General features: G+C 33.9%; 3 protein-coding genes and 1 long non-coding RNA gene across 5 annotated transcripts; 1 reads left to right on the top strand and 3 right to left on the bottom strand.

The window, feature by feature from the left end:
- Window positions 1–18: 18 nt before the first annotated feature.
- On the bottom strand, window positions 19–1,272 carry LOC106377351 (60S acidic ribosomal protein P1-3). Of its 2 annotated transcripts, none has more exons than XM_013817573.3 (4): window positions 1,086–1,272; window positions 762–846; window positions 290–505; window positions 19–205 (listed from the first exon to the last, which is right to left on the bottom strand). In XM_013817573.3, exons 2-4 carry the CDS (start codon window positions 831–833, stop codon window positions 152–154), a joined length of 342 nt encoding a protein of 113 aa, XP_013673027.2. In that variant the 5' UTR covers window positions 834–846; window positions 1,086–1,272; the 3' UTR covers window positions 19–151. The 2 variants fall into 2 exon arrangements, with proteins under 2 accessions (XP_013673027.2, XP_048621805.1); XM_048765848.1 differs by having other exon boundaries at window positions 931–1,088.
- A 743-nt stretch (window positions 1,273–2,015) lies between these two features.
- On the bottom strand, window positions 2,016–3,920 carry LOC106377352 (3-ketoacyl-CoA synthase 1-like). The gene has a single exon (XM_048765846.1). The coding sequence runs from the start codon at window positions 3,723–3,725 to the stop codon at window positions 2,139–2,141; it is 1,587 nt and encodes a 528-aa protein (XP_048621803.1). The 5' UTR covers window positions 3,726–3,920; the 3' UTR covers window positions 2,016–2,138.
- Window positions 3,921–7,462: 3,542 nt separating this feature from the next.
- On the top strand, window positions 7,463–14,267 carry LOC106375032. Its single transcript, XR_002656598.2, has 2 exons — window positions 7,463–13,224; window positions 13,345–14,267. It is a non-coding gene; the product is annotated as an uncharacterized LOC106375032 (long non-coding RNA).
- An 884-nt stretch (window positions 14,268–15,151) lies between these two features.
- Window positions 15,152–18,689, bottom strand: LOC106377353 (CBL-interacting serine/threonine-protein kinase 9). The gene is made up of 14 exons (XM_013817576.3): window positions 18,155–18,689; window positions 17,683–17,745; window positions 17,511–17,582; window positions 17,111–17,218; window positions 16,947–17,027; window positions 16,784–16,837; window positions 16,473–16,598; window positions 16,303–16,392; window positions 16,089–16,214; window positions 15,910–16,011; window positions 15,701–15,817; window positions 15,561–15,617; window positions 15,390–15,464; window positions 15,152–15,305 (listed from the first exon to the last, which is right to left on the bottom strand). The coding sequence occupies exons 1-14, from the start codon at window positions 18,341–18,343 to the stop codon at window positions 15,228–15,230; spliced, it is 1,338 nt and encodes a 445-aa protein (XP_013673030.1). The 5' UTR covers window positions 18,344–18,689; the 3' UTR covers window positions 15,152–15,227.
- Between the last annotated feature and the right edge of the window lie 1,391 nt (window positions 18,690–20,080).

The following is a 20,080-nucleotide window of genomic DNA, read 5'->3' as shown; positions in this document are numbered from 1 at the left end:
ATCTTGAATCGAGTCAAAGAAGGAAGAACAAAATCCATTTTAACAAAAGACAGAGCCGACTGGATAGACATAAGTTAATACAGCAGAATACAAACTCGGATGATGCAACAAAATAATGGTCTCAAATTGATGAAAAACCAAACTACGCTGCTTAGTCGAACAAGCCGAAACCCAAATCACCATCACTCTCTTCCGCCACTTCCTCCTGCAACAACCATAAAATCCCCAAGAATGTTTAGTAACATGCTGTTCAAGAAAAAGAGTAAATATTTATTCTTGTTTCCCCTACCTTCTTCTTCTCCTCAGCGGCAGGTGCAGCAGCCGCGGCACCACCACCGGCAGCTGGAGCAGCAGCGGCAACAGGGGCACCGCCTCCACCACCAGCACCAACGTTCATGATGAGGTCAGTGACGTTACGTTTCTCAGCCATATTGGCGAATAGCATTGGCCAGTATGACTCAATCTCAACGCCAGCGGCTTTGACCAAAGTAGCGATCTTGTCGGACTACAAACACCAAGTTAAATAGCAAAGTCACTAAAACAAATTCCAAACGTCAGAATAAGTCTCCCAAACAACAAAATTCCTATTATCCTATAGATGTCGAACAACATATTAAGGTTTGTAGAGATAAACATAAATATTAAGCAAGTAATCAAATTCCTAATCCTCTACCTCTATGTCTTATCTATACTAACTACTAAACACGTTGATCAAAGAAATGGATCATCTGAAAAATCACAAATAAATAAAGAAAACTAACCGTGATAGAAATACCCTCGTCCTCGAGGATCATAACTGCGTAGCTGCAAGCAAGCTCTCCCACTGTCGACATTTTTTTTTATAATCTGAAACCATGTCAAAAAAAATAACAGCTGATTATTAGTCACCAAATTACCAAAAAAAAATATATATATATATATCATACATACTTGGAATCCATTAATCCGGAGTCTAATCTGAGATTCTAACTAACCAAACATCACAAAAGGTCTACAAAAGTAAATCACAAAGGAAAGCAGCTGCTAGAAACAGTGAAAAAAATCAATGAAAGATTGTTCAGAAAGAACATAGAAGCATCAAGTACCTGTGACTAGGTTCGATTATGCTTTCGGAGAGCGGCTCGGTTGATAACTCGCTAGGGTTTGCCACAAAGATGGAGACGCGCATATTATAAAGCTTGTAACCCTGCCATATATGGGCCGATTAAATATACGGTGGGCTCCTTTACAAACTTATAAAAGTTTCAGTTTATTCGGCCTTTATTTTATAGTGGGCCTTTTATTCGATTTACTCTTTGACCAGATGTGTCGAAGCTATAGCCAATGCCATTGATCCATCCGTATGCTCCTAAATTCATAATTCCCAATGGTGTGCATGTTTTTGACTTGTAATTCAACAAACAAATTTAATTGTATGTTTTCCCAAAGACATGAAAAGTCTGACGTGTTTTCTTGCTTTAAATTAGAAGTTTCTTTGCCTTTTTATTGTTGGTAAATGTAGGCAGCAACCAATTATGCAGATGATGGTTCAACCACCTCCATCTAGGAGAGTTGTTGACCCGACTAACTGTTCGATCCGAAAAGTACACATAATTTAGTTACTATTATAGATGAAGACTTTGAAGAACCAAGAAATTTTTAGTAATGGATCTGGCTTTTATATGTTTCTCTTAGGTTTCCCTTATTGACTCCCTCCGTTACTTTTACTAAACTAGCACAAGGAGTGAACGGGTTAGTAAATATTAATATTTTTGGATTCTTCTTCTTTTTTTTAACAAGGTTAGTGAGTAATACTTTTGCCAGTTAGCTAGTGAATGAATCAAAACCCACAACTTCACCAACCAAAAAGTGTGTTCAATTAAAATCACTGTAATTTGTGCGATTCTGCAAGTTATCTGTATAGGTGTGAACTCGGGTACCGTGGATTACAAAGACTTCTGTTTGTCTTTTGACAATTTGTAGATTTTCTGGTTTACCAAAGTATCAAAAATCAACTAACTTATAGCAATCACACATCCATAAAATTAATTAAATTATAATAATCCAATCGACAACTTACAACAAAATATTTGATATCAATAAGTACACAATTACATAATCAAACCAATGAATACACTCCACATATCCGGTCCAACCAATCACTGCGTAATCTTAACCGGATAATCTTCAATCGAACCAGCCCATGCATTACCCGTCATCTCCTCCGTCGAAACCACTCGTAACGCTTTCCAAACCGCACTATTACACTTGAAACCAGATCCAAACGCAATCTGCCAAAGCCTATCACCAGCTTTAACCCGACCCTTAGCTTCGGTATAAGCCATCTCGTACCAAAGCGAGCTACTCGAAGTGTTACCAAACCGGTGCAAAGTCATTCTCGAAGGCTCCATATGCCAATCTTTAAGATCGAGATTCTTCTGCACCTCGTCGAGAACCGCTCTACCTCCTGCGTGTATACAGAAATGCTCGAAAGCGAGCTTGAAATCCGGAATATACGGCTTCACTTTGAGTTTCAACAACTTCCTTTTGACCAATGAAACCAAGAACATTAACTGTTCCGACAAAGGAAGAACCATCGGTCCTAACGTCGTTATGTTTGTTTTCAGAGCGTCTCCGGCCACGGACATTAGCTCCCGAGCTAAAGAGACACCGATCGTTCCTCTCTCGTCTTCCTTCTGATACACGCAATTATAGTTCTTGTCGTCTGATCCTTTGTGTGTCCGTACGACGTTGACTAGCTCGTACTTTGACTTGGACCGGTCTTGTCGCCGGTTAGAGAGGAGAATCGCTGCACCGCCCATTCGGAAGATGCAGTTACAGAGGAGCATTGACCGGTCGTTGCCGAAGTACCAGTTTAGGGTTATGTTCTCCGTGCTGACCACGACAGCGTAAGAGTTAGGGTTTGCTTTGAGGAGGTTATTGGCGAGATCGATAGATATTAATCCGGCGGAGCAGCCCATTCCTCCGAGGTTGTAGCTTTTGATGTCTTCTCTCATCTTGTAATGGTTCACGATCATTGCCGATAGAGACGGCGTCGGATTGAATAAGCTGCAGTTTACGATCAAGATTCCGACTTCAGCCGGTTTAATTCCGGTTTTCTCGAAGAGTGAATCCAAAGCACCGAACATAACGGCTTCAGCTTCGGCACGTGCCTCGGACATATTTAGCTTCGGGGGTGTTGAAGTTATGCCACGTGGAAAATAAGTCTCGTCTCCTAAACCGGCCCGGTTCGAGATTCTTTGCTGGAACTGGACGGTGTCGTCGGTGAAAGCTCCGTTTTGCTCCGTCATCTTTAAGAACGAATCTACGGACATTTTCCGCTCGTCTTCCGGTTTGTAGCAGGAGAAATCCACTAAGTAAACCGGTTTAGACCGGTTAGTCACGTAGATGATCAAAACGAAGCAGAGGGAAACCAAGCAGGCGAGTCTTGTCACCCCGTCGAGTTGGACCGCATGGTTATACCAAAGCTCGGAGAAGGTCTCGAACGTCAGACCGGTTAGCTGAACCAGCACGGTCCCCGTTAAGGGAAGAATGATGAGTAAGAAGAGAAAGGTGGTGAAGTTGAAAGAGTTATGAAGTCCAAGCTTCACGTACTTAAGCTTGACGGACGTTAAGAAATCTGGCAAACGTCGCCGGATTCGTATAACGGCCGATGAAGAATCTTTAAACGCCATCTCCGCTGTTAATCTCTCTTGATCCATCTCTATGCTGTTTGTTCTCTCCATCAGTATTAACTTTCGGTCGAAATATTTCAAGCTGGATAGACAATTTGTATAACTATTAAATCGTTAGGCAGATTCGGAGAAGGAGAAAATGAGAAATACAAATTCCTGAAGGATTTTGGTGAAAGGAGGGCAAGTGGAGGTGGATATATATATAGAGTTGCTATTAAGTGCAAGAAAGAGAGAAAAAAATTAACAAGATTAAATAATAACGAAAAGAAGATGTGAATAATATTCGAAATTAATGGTGGGTGGTTCCGAGATACTATTATTAGCTCAACTACTTCTTATATGGGACCTTGATATTAAATTAACTATTTGTCACTTTTTGTTTACACGAAATGTAAATGTGTAATAGTACATCTAACCTATACTAAAAGAGAGATATACTCCACTCTAAAGCTGTCCACGTCGGATAAATAAATTAGCCAATGAGGAAGAAGTTATTTAACACGTCATTATCAACTACGTTGGGCTTCTTCCCATGGCCCAAAACGAGTCCACTTGAGTAACCTAACGTCTGGCAATTTCTATCGATTTCTCCGTACTTCGTCTTCTCCGTACTTCGTCTTCTCCGCTTCGACTTCTTGCAACCTCAATTACCGCGATCCCACTTCTTATCAATCAATAGGTTTTACCGTTTCAATCACTCATTCAATTCTTATCTCTCTTCCAAGACGGTGTATCTCTATCTATAAAAAGGTGAGGATTCATCCCTTCAGAATCATCCTTTTGAACACCTCTCAGTTTCTGCCATTGTAGTAGGTGGATCTTCAGCCATTCCGTTTAGTTTGATCTGTACGATCGAGCTAGCATCAACAATCGGAGCCATAACTACCCTCGATTGTATCACCGGAACCGTTCTCATCCCCTCCTTGGATCCACAAGTGTCCTCCGTCTTCCGTTGGGTCTGGCGATTGCTCCGGGAATGAAGCAAACGAATGAGACGGCGAAAAGAATAAGCTGAGGAAAAACTCAGGCTTTTGGAGAAGGATAGAGGACAAACCGCGATTGAAAGGATTTCGGATACGGGAATTAAGATGTGCACGATAACGGCGAAGACGGTGGGATGTGAAAGCCGTAGGGGGTTTGTTGGATAGAGAGTGTGCGAGGCCTGATGTGATATTAGCTGAGGGAGAAGAAGACAATGATGATGAGGATGATGATACTGTGTTATTGCAATGGGATAAGAACGAGGACGTTTGATATCAGCCAAAGTTATCAGCATTTTCTATAATGTATGAAAATGATTTTTTATTTTGTGATCACATGAAATCCCAACTAAAATAATTTTCACTAATAAGACTAACTCTGTTGCTTCTTAAAAATCTAGCGATTTTGCTGTTGAAGCATAAGGCCAAGAGCTGGAGCTGGATCTCTCAAGCTTAGGAGCTGTGAATACTGTCTTTGCAGCTTTGTTTAGGTTGGTTTTATCTTTTATATGTGGACTTTTGTTTATTCTCTGTAGCCGTTCTTTATATAAATGAGTATGTCTTGTGAATTTGCAAACTTGGTGTGCCGATGAAAACATTTGTATCTGCAACTATTTTGGAGGAGGCTCTTAATGGCAGAGTTTCTGTTGATCCTCTTCTACTTGGACAAACTGTAACTAAAAAGGTGAAGCTTTTGTAACTGGCCTGATGCCTGGCTATGATCACACTTGTGTGTCTTTGACTCCATATAAGTCTTATGTTCTTACAGGTTGCAAAACAATGTGCACACTTTTATGCTGTCACAATAACAGAAGTGGAAATAATTTCAGGGTTGGTCTGCAGAGTAGAATCATGTAGCAAAAGTAAATTCAATGTCAGCTCGCCAGAGTCTCTTCCCATCGCCTAAGTATTAACAACTAACGTGTGTGTGCGTCTGCTTGTGCAGTTACTGTACTTTGATCAAAAAGCTAATGGCGGATTGAGCTTAGCCATGCAGGTATTGTTTTCTTTCATATAACAATGGAAAACCAATGTGGTATTACATGTAACAATAAATTCTGAATCACTGGTGGATAAAAAATATTGTTATTTTAACACAAAATTTTGACACAAATTATTAAAATAAACTTATTTTTATTAACAATTAAACCAAATATTTTAAACAATTACATCATATATATTTCATAAATATGTTTTTAACCATGAGTACATTTTGAACCAAAACTATTTGTCAATTTTAAAATCATAAATTAAAATTTCAAGGAATTTTCTAACGATAGAAAAAAAAACAATGGTAAAGTAGAAGCTAACTTGAATCCCTGAACGGAGCTAATGAGGCTGAAACAGATGTTTGAGACATGAAAGAAGAATCATGGAAGGAGAAAAAGGGAAACGAAAACGATATTGATTATTGAGCAAAGTGAAGAAACTTTTGGAGAGGGTGTAGCGTAAGTGGTGGGGGAGGTTAAGGAGCACCAGATATTGATGGTCTGTTTCTTTTTTTGAGACGCACGTCTCTTTTTAACACGTTTGGTGTTAATAAGGTTTTGGTTCTGGTTTACAAATGAGTCATATTTCTCATGTCCATCCAAATCTATTGGCAAATTCTGTTAATATTTTATATTAAACATGTATTTTAATATTGATTTGTCAAAGGTTCAAAAGTCATGTCGACAGACCAGTGTTGCGTACTGTTCTTTTTTTCATTATTTAGAAAAAAGGTAATGGATCCTGAAATCAGAAAGCATAACTTAAGACTTTTCAAACATCATATTTAGAAATTCAATTTCATATTGTTTTTTAGAAAAAAACTTTAGAATATAAGCTTACATAAATTTATAGAATTAAACATTTATAACACTGCATGCAATGTTCTTAACATAAATTCTTTGACATACAAATAAAATAATAGACAAACAAAATAAATGAATATATAAATATAGATTTGTAATAAATAAATATATATCAACACATTTTTGTTTTGAATTGTTATGATTTGTCAGTTACCAAAATTGTAAAACCTTCCAAATTCTATTTAAAATAACTATTTTCAAAATTTGCTCAAATAAAATGATCTGTGTTCGTATATTATATTTTTTACCTTTAACATATAGTCTCTTTGTTTAATATTAGATGATGTTTTACATCGGTGAACATATATTAAAAAATCTACTATTTTAGAAAGTAATATTAAAATATAATTTAGATATAGTTTCACCAATTAAAAATGTAAATATTAAAATTATAATTAGTTACACCATTTTTAGTAATGTAAAGTTATTTAGATACATGAAAGCATCGTCTGATGTTAAATAACAAAAACATATATAAAACATCATGATTAGTAAATCACCTGAAACGGAGGGAACACTAAAGTTGTGTCAAAATAATTTTTAACTCAACTGAAAATGATTTATAGCCATTGTGTTAGAAGTCTCCATTATGAGTGGCTGATGAGATATATTCCAAACCTTACGGTATTCAAGAAAGAAGGAAAATGAAGCAGTCGTAAGTACTTACAAAAGTCAACCCAAAACAATCACACCTTTTTAATTTATAAAATAGTTAAGTTGTAAATATTATTTGTTCGTAACAAAACATATATAAAGGATGTGATTGGTTAATCAATAGAGTAAAAAGGTGGAAAAGAAAAGTGAAAATAGGATGAAACAAAACAATACCGTTGGCGTTAATTTTTCCACTTCATCCAAGGTGAGATAAATTTTACTCTATTTTATTCTTATTTTTAGAGTAAACAGGAATAATGAGAGTAAACCAGCTGAAGCTGAAAAGATTTTTCACCTTTTTCACTTTACTCTAATTATACCATACAGTCAGACTCAAAATCTCATAATAATAAGTTTAAAATTTACAGAAAATTATTCATACATAAACAACTAATTTGGTTAGTTGTACAAAAAACCTTCTAAATGCCTGATTAAATCTACTTGTGTTTCAAAAAAAAAAAGATTAAATCTACCTTCATCTTTAATATTTCAACATTAATCTAAGATAGCTAATAGCACTACTAATTTTTGTGAACATTATTTATAACAAAACTAAATTGAGGTTTCTGTTTATGCGTCTATGGAAAAACTTAAAACTGAAAAATACAAAGGAATAGTTATAAATAATGAATTGTTAGGAAATATTTACATGCATTATAATTTTCTAAATATATTTTTTCATTTTATTATACACCTATTTCATTTTAAATCATTAAGAGTATAACTATCTTACACTGTCAAGTAATTAAATTTTATTTAGAATTAGCATGAACGAAACACTCTAATAACATGATCTTGCTGGATTCTCAACCCAATTTTAATTCTTATGTTAAAAACAAACAACAATTTCACTTTTAAAAAAAACAAACAACAATTTCATCTAAAACAGTTTTTTTGCATTTCCACTATCATATAGCTATTTATATGGGACGAAGAAGTGAAAGTTTTAGATAATTATAAAGCATACAAATTTAAATACAAAAATATTAAATTATCATGTATGATATTTTAAATTATTGAAAAATAGATATATTGTTTGCTTTAATACCAACAACACGATTATACTTCAACAATTCCAATTACATTATAGAGAAATTGCTTATAATACAACAAATTAGATATAATTTTCCAAAAATGCATTTAATCAAAACTATCCTAACATTTGAGTTTAAGATTTAATGACAAATATTTGGGGTTTATTATTTAAAGGATGGAATTGGGTAAACGTCCATAAATAATTCTTACATATTTAAAAATGATTATGAGGGTTAGTTTAGGTTTCTATTACAAATTTAAGGTATTTATGGAAAATTATTCTTTAATGATATTTTAAAATAGTATCAATTCTATGGTAAAATTAGAATTTCCCCTTAACATTATTAGAAGAACCAGGAAAAGTATGCAAAACTAAACTAATGTACGAAACACAGAGCTCACCATGTTAAATAAATCGCAATTAAAAAAATACTCCAAGCTACTTTATTATTATGTTAGAGATACTATAGTATTTCTGATCAAATATTATGTAAAACTACTTTCAAATATAATATAAATTAAAATGGTGAAAATTATTGTATCTAATCCGCGCGTAGCGCGGAGAAAATATCTAGTTCTCATAAAAGTCTTTCAGAACCCATCTGAAACATATGGTTAGATCATAAATTTAGGTCTCTTTTTCACATAAATTTGAGTTTGACAAACATACTAACTTTCTATTTTTGTTTAGCCTAGTTGTCAAGTAGATCACAATAACACAACAACAAAATATGGCATGCATTCTTACTAATCGAAGAGTTCTAGACAACCATTAGCAAAATATATGGTTTATATATCCAAGATTGATTGAGTAGTATTTGAAAATTAACAATTAAATATTGTAAATATTTTGGTAACTTGTAATTTTAAAGCAAATTTGTTTGACAAACGTTACTTTCGTTCATGAGAAGCGTTCCCTGTCCAATTGCAACAACAAGGGTAGACGAAAGCGTGTCCCCAAATATTCAAATTTGCTATTTTTATGTAATTGTGTATTTCACATGGATGGAAACTCATCATTTTTAGACCATGATAAATTGATAAAGAAGTACACTATATTATTTCTTGATATCAGCACATTTCGTTTTTCCCCATTACATACGCATCCACATTAAATGTTTCGATTATGTTGTCAATTATATATATATATATTTTTAAGTCAATTATAATTTCAAAATTTTGGCTATCTCCGTTAAGACGTTGATTTGTTGATAAAAATATATATATTTAAAATCTTATGGACAGGTAATTGTTTATCAATACTATTAAATTAGAAACGTGACCTATTGATATATGTTAAGTCTAACTATTTTTATAACTCCATCTAAATGATTATTTAAATATACTATGTAACCACTTTTTACTAATATTAACCTTTATTTTAGTTCCATAATTCTAGGGATCCACTTCTCTCAATTGATTTTAGTCGATGGTTTCATTTTAATTCCACAATTTTAGGGAACCACTTTTCTCAGTTAATTATTAGTAGATGGTTATATGTAGGATTAATAACATAGGCAAATAAATGATCTTATCCTGATATTAACACTTGATAATAATATAGGTAAATAGAATACATACGTTAGTGTACGGTTTATGTCAAATTATTTTATTCTACTAAGGTTCTAATGTGTTTTACTAAAACCTATGATTTTTTTCTTCACCTGGTATTTTTTTCTGAAAACTACCTAATAATATTTAACATAGCATTACAATCTACACTTTTTAATAATACATAATTGACTTAATGCTTGAGGTTAGTCGGTTTAATAATTAATTTATTGTATTATTTTGTAAGAATACAATATGTAAACAGTTTATTTAGATAAAAATCACCAATGTGTATTACTTATCGAAAATTCTTCAATATGGAAATAATAGATTTTATGTTTAATAAAAACTATTAGCAACTCTTACAATATATATATATATATATATATATATATATATTCTTTCAGTTATTTATTCAGTTTTTGGTTTAATTCTATTAAGGTTTCAAGTTTTTGGAGGTAGTAATTTAAATCTCATTTGGATATTAATAAATTTTGGTTCGGTTCATATTTTTATGGGTTTAATTAGTTTTGAATACCAGTTTAAATCATATAAAATTTAAAAGTAAAATATATCTTTAAGTTCTACAAATTCAATAATAAAAATAACAAATGACATAATTTTATAATTTTATAATACATGACCGAATACCTAAATTTAACATAAATTACGCCAGTTTAAATATTTGAGTGAAAAACCAATAAATATTTTGAATATCTCTAATATTTTAAGCATTTTAAATTATTATTGCGGTATTTACGGGTTATTCTATAAAACCTACAAAGTATTTGTCGCTGTAAATATATTTTGAATTACGATTATAGTTTTACTGCTTATATCAAAAAATAATTTGAATAGATAATTTAAATAAATATAAACATAAACTATGTATAAATATAACGCATAAAATCATACATAAAATTCTAATTATTATTAAGTACATATGTAAATGATAATATATCCGCTTTATCAAAGGGCAGGTTAGAATCTAGTTTGCTATTAAAGTGATTAGAAATCCAGCAATATTTATCAGCATTTTCGATCTGTATTTCTTTCTGATTTTCAAATACTTCTTCAAACCTAATAAATTAATTGTGCCAAGGTGTCCAAAAAGGACATTGGAGGGGAAAATGGGGAAAACGAACCTCAGAGACAGAAGCGTAGTCTTGTCGTTGTAGTCCGACTGGAACCTGTCTCTATTTTCCTTATTTACCTTTTTAGTGGGATAAGTAATTAAAAAACTGCAATACACGAGATGAGCCATTTACGTACGTTAGAGCGTGATTAACTGGTTTGTTAGGATAGGGTTTTTAGAGCATCCCCATTAGTGAACATACGGAGGAGGGGTTCACACAGATTCCAAAAAAAAAAAATATTAAAATAATGAATAGTGATGAACTTGTCTCTCTCCACCTCTTTCCAGTGAACTGGGTTCATCACTGTAGCGCGGGCCCCACGGCAAGTGGCGGCCCGCGATTGGTCTGATTAATTTTTTTTTATTTTTAAAAACAAAAATCAAACAGAAAAAAAATATAATAAAAAATACTTTGTGAACCCCTTTAATGGGGTTCACTAATGGGGGTGCTCTTATAGCATGATTATTGGAGAGTTCTTAAGGTGGGGTTTTTAGCAGAATATAATAACCCGCCTCTTAACTTTTAACTAAAAAAGCTAAGAACCGGCTTTTAAATAAGAGTTTTAATAACTGGTTCTTAGTTTTTTTAGTTAAAAGTTAAGAGACGGGCTCTTATATTCCGCTAAAAACTCCACCTTAAGAACCCCCCAATAATCATGCTCTTAGTGGAATATAAAAAACTGTCTCTTAACTTTTAACTAAAAAAACTAAGGACCGACTCGTTTTTTATATTCCGCTATCCTCATTAATCATGCTCTAACAATCAAAAAAATTATTTTGCATGCATGTGACTTAAAAGCATGATTAATGCGGGGTTCTTAAGGTGGAGTTCTTAACATAATATAAGAAACCGTCTCTTAATTTTTAACTAAAAAAAGCTAAGAACCGGTTCTCCCCATTAAGCATGCTCTAAATTATGAGTATCTTCTGTTTTGCTTATATATATAATATCTTTTGTACTACGTGTGAAATCATAAGTTACACCATTCGTAGTTTTACCAAAAAAAAAAAGTCTTATTCGTAGCATCTAAGTGCATGATTAACCCATGGTTTTTAGGATAGAGTTCTTAGCAGAAGTTAAGAAACAGTTTCTTAACTTCTACTAAGAACTCCACTCTAAGACCTCCGGGTTAGTCATGGTCTAAGAAACATAATAACCCCTTTAACTAAAAAAAATTCCTGTTGATCGATTTTCACGAATAAAAACAAGACATAAATACTCTCACAGATTGGTAAACAGAAAAGAAAAACTAAAGACAAAAGCCGACTACACCGTTTGGATGAATCGTGATTACCACATGAAACACATGTCGACAGGACGTACCAACTCTCTATCTTCAATACTAGAATGATACATTTCACCAAATGCTTATTAATCTAGGTTTATGTCCATGTATATATCATTAATATAATGATATGCAAACAATGGACAATTGATCAGTGAAGAGCTCAAATAGTTTATCACTATATGAGTAATTCTGTATTCTATAAAAAATTAGTAATCGAGGTCAAACTTGATGAGCGTAATAGGAGCCAAAATGTTGTAGTTATAAAACATATATAGACCTCCTAGTGCAATATCTTATAAAACTACTTAATTTGCGAACTAAAATGAAAAAATGGTAATAATAAATGGTGGACTAGTGCCCATGTGTAGAACATAAACGAACAGTTAATGTTGGGCGGCTTAATACCAACTAACTAGAAACCAGTCCGCCATCAATGTATAAATAAATAATATATATACTCCTATCTACATTGTATGAAAAGGACTAACGTAAATAAATGGTCTCTACATAAATAAACGACATCGAATCCATAAAACAAGCTGAAAAGGGTTTGATGCAGTACCATTGCACACTACTATCAGTAAGACCATGTTTATCCCAGATCCTTAACTGGTTTCTTAAGGAAAATAGGTGATTTAATTAAATCAGAATTAATTATAAAGTAGGTTACTGATCCTTAATTGGGGATTTTGGAAACCGATTTTAATGGGGTTTCACAAGCACGTGTCAGCAAAGGAAAGACACCAGATTTTTTTTTCTTTTCTCTTTTATTTTGTTTCTTTGTCTTCTCTCGGCTTCTCCATCAGAGACGATCGACGACCCACGAGGGACGAAGACTCTCTCCGTGAGAAGAGCGATCGAAACCCACGAGGGACGAAGACTCTCTCGGTCGTCGCGGCGGCTCCTCCGTGCTCTCTCGTCTTCTCCCTCAGAACAACGATCGAAACCGATAAAGGAAGCGACTCTGTCGGCAACTCACGGCGACTCCTCCGATATCTCGTGTTCACCGTCAGAAGAGGACAACATGATTTGGACGCTGATTACCTTAATGAGGTGGGAATAGCTTTTACTTTTTCTGTGTTTATTGGTTATGACTGGATATAGTTTTTTGTTTTGGATGTTGATTACCTTAATGAGGTGATAATAGTTTTTTGGTGGTTTTCAATTCAACAGGACAACAAGGAACATCTTTCTGCATTGGCTTTGTCTCTACCAGACATAATGGTGACATTCTAACTCTTTTGTAGTCATGTTCTTTAAGTTAATTGCGACAGGGAAGTGTGTTTTGAATCTTTTGATCATCTTTTTCTTGTACCATTAACTGATGTTTGTAAACTCAAGAGTTGGTGTCAAGTCCAGGATGTACAACAAGTGATCCAACAGTTAGTGTGTTTGATATTAGCCAACATTTGGAGTTTTGACTTGTTTGTTACTCAACCTTCGTTTTAGAGATTGTTTCCTATCTGGGACTCTTGTCCAGTGTTTGGCTCGTTACAAGATATCAGTTTCTCTGCCTTATCTCAAAAAGCTTGTCTCTTTACGATGATTCACTTACGGGTTTCCACACTCGTGTGGTTTTACGTAATACCCAATCCCAAAGTCCTTACCCTTCTCTTACAATTCTTCTCACTTTGGTCTGAAACTCGACAAAGATTTCACATCGAAGCTCTTTACTTTGTTGACTTCTTTTCTTTCTTCTTCTCTGTTTTATCTTCCACGGAAACAGATCTTTCATCTTTGCAACATCAAATCGTGACTTCTTGTCATTTTCTTCAGTTTTTTTTGTATTAGAGATGGCTATGCAAACTGTGAGAGAAAGCCTTCTCTCTGCTCCAGAGATTCCTTGGTGGAATGGCTTTGGATCGTTTTGAAAGTGTGCAACCACAACTTCAAAGTTGAAACTGTCGGTGAGGTAAGTGTGGAAACCTTGATATCATTTTAATTCATATCGGCTGGATAGTAGTTAGGTAATAAATACTTGTTAGGTTATGGTTAGAGGATGTGCTTGTGATGAATGCTTGTTATAGTTTTACATTAGGACTGTGTCATGTTAAAAACGAGTGTCTTTGGTCTATCATGTTCTGTTTTAACATTCTCTGTTTTTTGTATATGTTTCATTCTCTGTTTAATTTTTTTTTAAGAAACACAAAATTAAGAAATTACCATTGTAATTCAAAAATTAAGTGTTTATTAACTAAGATCCTTAACTACAATTTATTTATTAAATAGTTAATAAAATGTACTTAAGAAACCATGCGGGTTTCTAGGAATAAACATGCTCTAAGTACCCTTCAAACTTCAAAGTACCAAATGATTAATTAACTTATAAAGTTTGACAACTGAAATTAAGAAAAGCAAATCCTTGCATATAACCTTATTTAAGCACCACGGCAAAACGTTACCAATTGTTTTTTTTTAATATTTATATAATTTAATCAGGATTGGTATATCATATATGGATATTAATCCATGTAAATGAGGGTTGATTATTAGGGATAACGTACCATACTTCGGAAATTATAAAAGACATTAAATAATATATAAAAAGTTATTAACAATCCATTTACCACTCGTTGGTTTTAGGTTGAAAATCCATAATAAATTCGAATCTAATTGGCACTGTAATTTCTATCTCTTGTTTTTTTCTTTAGAAAACTTCTATCATTATATATTATTCCATACTTCGATGGATACCGTGTCATTTTAAAGCGTAGCCAATGAAGTGGTTTCAACTGTAATCAAATAGTAGTGAAATTCCCGAGTTTTGACGACGAAAACAATATCTTCATTAAAAAAAAACAATATCTTCATTAAAAAAAAAAAACAATATCTTCATTTTCTGGACTTGACCACTTTTAAGTTGACTCAAAGTGAGCCAAGCCATTTTTTGTGGAAGATTGCATGTGGATATCTCTACGTTTATAGCCCACTACTAGGGGTTTCCTTTATTTTTTGGTTGTCAATCTTTGAAGCTTCATAATACAGTGTCAACCATTCAACTATCTTTCATGATTTATTATATTTTGTTTCGAATAGAACAACTTGCTATTAACTTATTAAGCTTTATGTTCTTCAGGTGCTCCATCAGTATTCCATACTACATCCTTTAATCCAGATGAGAAGTTTTTATAGAACTGCAAACCAGATTTACATAATCCCAATTAAAAAAATAATTAGAGATGCTAACCGGTCCATGAAGATTAAACTGAAAAACATACCTTGTGAAACTCGAGGGTATCACCGCCGGTTTTCCTAAGCTCTACTACATGCAACGATGGCGCCACTTCAAACACCTGTTAAACCGAATAAATCATTGTATACCAGGTACTGATAAATAAACCCCAACTTTACCGGGACGTTATCATTTCTATTTTATATGTTCTGTTTACCTCTGTAGCAACTGAGAGCTGACCTTTACGACCACTTTTGTCTCCTTTCATTTTTATCTGCGAATTTATTTAACAATCTTCAACGAAGCCACAAATAAAATAATTCAATAACACAGACAAAATCAAGAATACGAACAAACCTTGTACTTGTCTTTACGGACGTTGAAGCCTAATGGCTTTGCGGTTTCTTCCATTTTGGACATTATTTCGCTCGCAGGTCGTTGAGAAGTAAACCGTGTCTCTTTCTTCACAAGTTGCTGAAAATTCCATAACCAAAACAATTAGAAAACATATTCATGATTTTATACAAAATAATCCAAAAAATTGCATGTAGTAAAAAGGTTCGTACGGCTTGCTTTTCGAACAAGTTTTCAAGACTGTTTGAGCTAGAGATAAGTTCAAAAGCGTTCATGGATTCCGGTTTCGCCTTCTTCTCTGTTACAAGAGACTCCTATAGTAGCAACATCAAAGAGTTATTATCAGTTGACTAAATACACTGGCTTAACTTAACCGCACTAGAATATGTACCTTGGAGTTACTGAAAGCAGCATCCACATCATCAATGGTTATGTCTTCATCATCTTGGCCAAACGATGGTGGCTTGTACCCTTGCTTGAACCATTCATCTTCTAGTAATTCTGCAATACTTATTCTCTGCATTTCGAGGAAACCGTGTTTGGTAAGCTCTTGAACAGTTTAGACCATTTGATCTTTAGTTTACAGCATCACAACTAAGTCTTACGGTTATAGGACTGGGATCAAGAATACGCTTAATGACTTCCTTGGCACCCGGCGAGAACCATGATGGGCAGCTGAACTCAGCTTTGCATATCTGAAGTAAAACCAAAGATGAGATTAGAATAGTACTTACAAAATAGTACAAAGCAGAGGAAGATAAATCTTTTCACTTACACGTTTGTATAATGTCATGAGATTTGGCTCATCAAAAGGCAAGTAACCAGCCATGAGCACAAATAGAATAATACCACAGGACCAGACGTCTGCTGCTGCACCGTCGTAGCCTTTGTCCGACAGAACCTACTCTCAAACCCCCAAAAATGCGGTAGAAGCTTTAATATATATCCTAATACACTTAGTAAATAATTTTGGTAGATCATTATATATATTCTAAAATACTTCGTATATTATTTTGGTCGATCATTATATATCCTAAAACACTTAGTATGCTTAGATTTTTAAGTGCTGAAACTTTAGGTATCTACCTCAGGAGCAACATAGTTCGGCGTTCCACAAGCAGTGTGAAGCAAACCATCTCCCTGCATTCAAAAGAATGGTGCTTATAAAAAAACAAAGTGATATGTTGTTCATTTCACAAATTAATTTCCAATTGGCCATGGAATCCAATTGATAAATCAAATGATTTACCCGAACTTGTAGTGAAAACGCGCTTAGCCCAAAATCAGAAACTTTTAAAATCCCATTTGCATCAAGGATAAGATTTTCAGGCTGAAACAAGCAACATATATAGGTTGAGAAACTTGAAAAAATGATGAATATCAGATAAAAGAAGAGCGCAGCCAAATAAAGACCTTGAGATCTCTGTGGTAGACCCCTCGACTGTGGCAATAATCCACAGCATTTATGAGCTGATGAAAATAACTCCGAGCTTCATCCTCCTTTAGTTTCCCCTGTTGGGCCTATGTATGGTTCAAATCCAAGAATTGCATTAGTATAGGAACAGAGGAAAACAGATACCATTCGTGGAGAGAAAAATAAAAGAACGATAGAAACTCTAAGTTATGGTTTCAGTTAGCGCCTTACAGGTTGGAGCTCTATATTTTTAATCTTTCGTGACAACAAAATCTAGCACTCTCTCGGTTACGCTTCAAGATTTAATTTAAATGACAAACTTATTCAAAAACGTGAGAAGTCAGAACTTGCAGCGGCAAAAAACAAACAGGGTAGAAGAGTAATGGATCGGTGTCTTACGATTTTATCAAATAGTTCACCTCCGTTGACCAGCTCAAGAACAATATAGATCTTAGTTTTGCTCGCCATAACCTGCCCACACCATCACCACACAGAGAGGGTTTACACGGTAAGGTTATTAACACATATCGAGAGGTCAAATAAGATTTAAAGTTTATTAGCCTTTTCTTACCTCAATGATTTCGACCACATTTGGATGTTTAATCAGTTTCATTGTAGCTATTTCTCTTTTAAGCTGCACCAAGAAAAATAGACGTATATATCTTCAAGATCTTGGTCATAACACTATTTTTTCCTCCGATATAAGAACCAAATTAAAAAGAAAGAAAGCTACTCTACTTCAAAACCATATCCATGCCACCATTGTTTTGATCATTGCGTACTACGATAGATTCAAAGATCTCCAAATCCGTATAACTTATAAGCAGAAAACTCCAATATATTCGAATCTATTTATTTATCTGGAGTGTTTGAAAATATTAGTTAAACTTTAGATAATCATTAACCTTCACCACCAACACACATACCTCGGACATGTCCTAATCACGAACTTAAATATAATTATTCACTCGAATATAGGTTAGAAAACAAATCCAAAACACGTGCATGCTTTCGTATTATTAAACACATATTTACGTGCGAACCTGTTCGACCATTTTGTGGCGGAGAATCTTATCTCGGTCGAGAATTTTGATAGCGGCTAGATCTCCAGTGACGGTGTTCCGTGCGTATTTGACCTTAGCGAAGCTTCCTTCGCCTAGAGTTCGTCCCATCTCGTAGTTCCCCACTCGCGTCCGGCTTGCCGGCGTTGTCTTCTTTCTACTCCCGCTCATTTTCTTCTTTCTTCGCTTATGTTAAGAAACTCACAATATATCCGTAGGAATAGTCGAGGCTTTAACGTTTCAGATCTCAAAAAGACTAAACAAATCTCAACGGGACGATTCTTTCTCCCTCTCTATTTCTAGTGGATAGATGGATGGTGGGAATATAAACGGACGAGCGAGAGAGGTAATAGGGAGAGTGGGATTCACGAGCGGTATCTAGGTCCCACATGCAAAACATTGTTCTCTGTTCCGCGTCCTTCCCGTGTATGGGACCTATGGACACTCTCATTCCTCCCTATGAAACTTCCTTCTTTGTTTTTTTTGGGGTGTGTTTTGTGAGGCTCAGACATTCTGAATTTTGGATTACATATGGAAGTTATTTTATTTTTAATATATGTGGATATGGTGTATTTTGTGAGGCTCAGACACTAATCTTTTCCATGTTCTTTTTTTTTTTTTTTTGCTTCATAGCATTCTGAATTTCAACGTTCAATGTTCTTTTTGTAAGAGTTTTTTTGTCAATTATTTCTATACATTAGATCAAATTTGATTGGTAAAACTGCAATTTCTACAACTTCTTTTTTAAATGCAAACATTTATGTTATGGTCATAGATTTGATTCCTATACAAGAATGTTAATATAAAAATATATAGATGATTGAAGTATGTTGATCTTTCCATGTCAGTAAAGGCAACTGTGAACCTCACATTCACATAAATCCATCCTGATAAAATCAGATGACACAGAATGTGATAATGTTTTATTTCTCTTATTTTTATTTTTCAAAAAGTTTCTTCTTTATCTTTATTTATCTTCTATATTCGTTTGATTTTTTTAATTGTAAATTTAAAATATAGCAAAAAAAACGCAGAAAAGAGTAGGAGGCTGTAGATTAGTATATTGCATATCTAATAATAATACCGATATAATAGTTTTCTAAATTTTTTTACGTCTTAGAAAGATAAATAATTCACAGTACTTAAAAAGAAGAAGAAATAATACAGAGTAAACCCCTCATCCAATAATTGAGTATTTTTAGGTTCTTATGTTTTTTTCTTCTCAAAGTCGGTACAATAATATCACGTCACCATCATCACATGAAAGCCATTGCATTTGGTTATCAAATTGAACTTCTTCAATCCAAGTTTTAGTTTAATTTAAAAACAATATTTGGTTTTTTGCACTAGACCGGTCATATACCCTGTTACTAACTTGTTAAAAAAAGACACCCTGTTAGAGCACCTCCAATGGGTTCTAAAAATAAATATGTGTGTATGTATGTATTGCATATGTGTATGTAGTTGTGGGGTCTACTAATAGTGTATAAACTCTTTCTAAAGGTTCTAAAAGTAAAACTTTTTAGAACTTTTGGGTAGAGGTTCTACACTATTTAGTGGACCTCATAACTACATACACACATACAATATATACATACATATATATTTATTTTTAGAATTCCAATGGATAGAAATACAGTGCTCTTAGTAACTCTTGGCCCATATAAACAGGCCATTAACAGTTTTGTACGTTGAAATTTAGGGCCGAATAAAAAAGATTATACTTGCACTTGCATGTTAACAATTTAGTGCAATATGTTAAGGGGAAAAAACGAAAACTGTGCATGGGTGATTCTAAAAAAACGTTTGTATGAAATTCTTTATTGAAAATATCGATATCCTTAGTTGGAATTTATATTTAGTTGGAATCCTACTCTATGATTTTATTTTCCATTAAAAGTTTTGCAT

The sequence above is a fragment of the Brassica napus genome, chromosome C8 (assembly GCF_020379485.1).
Source record: "Brassica napus cultivar Da-Ae chromosome C8, Da-Ae, whole genome shotgun sequence".
In the NCBI taxonomy this organism is placed as follows: Eukaryota; Viridiplantae; Streptophyta; class Magnoliopsida; order Brassicales; family Brassicaceae; genus Brassica; species Brassica napus.
Note: the sequence above shows the minus strand (reverse complement) of the source record. Positions and strands in the feature narration are given on the sequence as shown.

Bases quoted from the DNA above. Each gene is read 5' to 3' on its own strand.
- LOC106377352 (XM_048765846.1), bottom strand. From the start codon at position 3,725: ATGGAGAGAACAAACAGCATAGAGATGGATCAAGAGAGATTAACAGCG.
- LOC106377351 (XM_013817573.3), bottom strand. From the start codon at position 833: ATGTCGACAGTGGGAGAGCTTGCTTGCAGCTACGCAGTTATGATCCTC. The intron at 506-761 runs GTTAGTTTTCTT...TGGTGTTTGTAG, and splicing joins ACGAGGGTATTTCTATCACG to TCCGACAAGATCGCTACTTT. The intron at 206-289 runs GTAGGGGAAACA...TGGTTGTTGCAG, and splicing joins CCGCTGAGGAGAAGAAGAAG to GAGGAAGTGGCGGAAGAGAG.
- LOC106377353 (XM_013817576.3), bottom strand. From the start codon at position 18,343: ATGAGCGGGAGTAGAAAGAAGACAACGCCGGCAAGCCGGACGCGAGTG. The intron at 17,583-17,682 runs GTAAGAAAAGGC...TGGTGTGGGCAG, and splicing joins ATGTGGTCGAAATCATTGAG to GTTATGGCGAGCAAAACTAA. The intron at 16,215-16,302 runs GTAAGACTTAGT...CTCGAAATGCAG, and splicing joins TTGATCCCAGTCCTATAACC to AGAATAAGTATTGCAGAATT.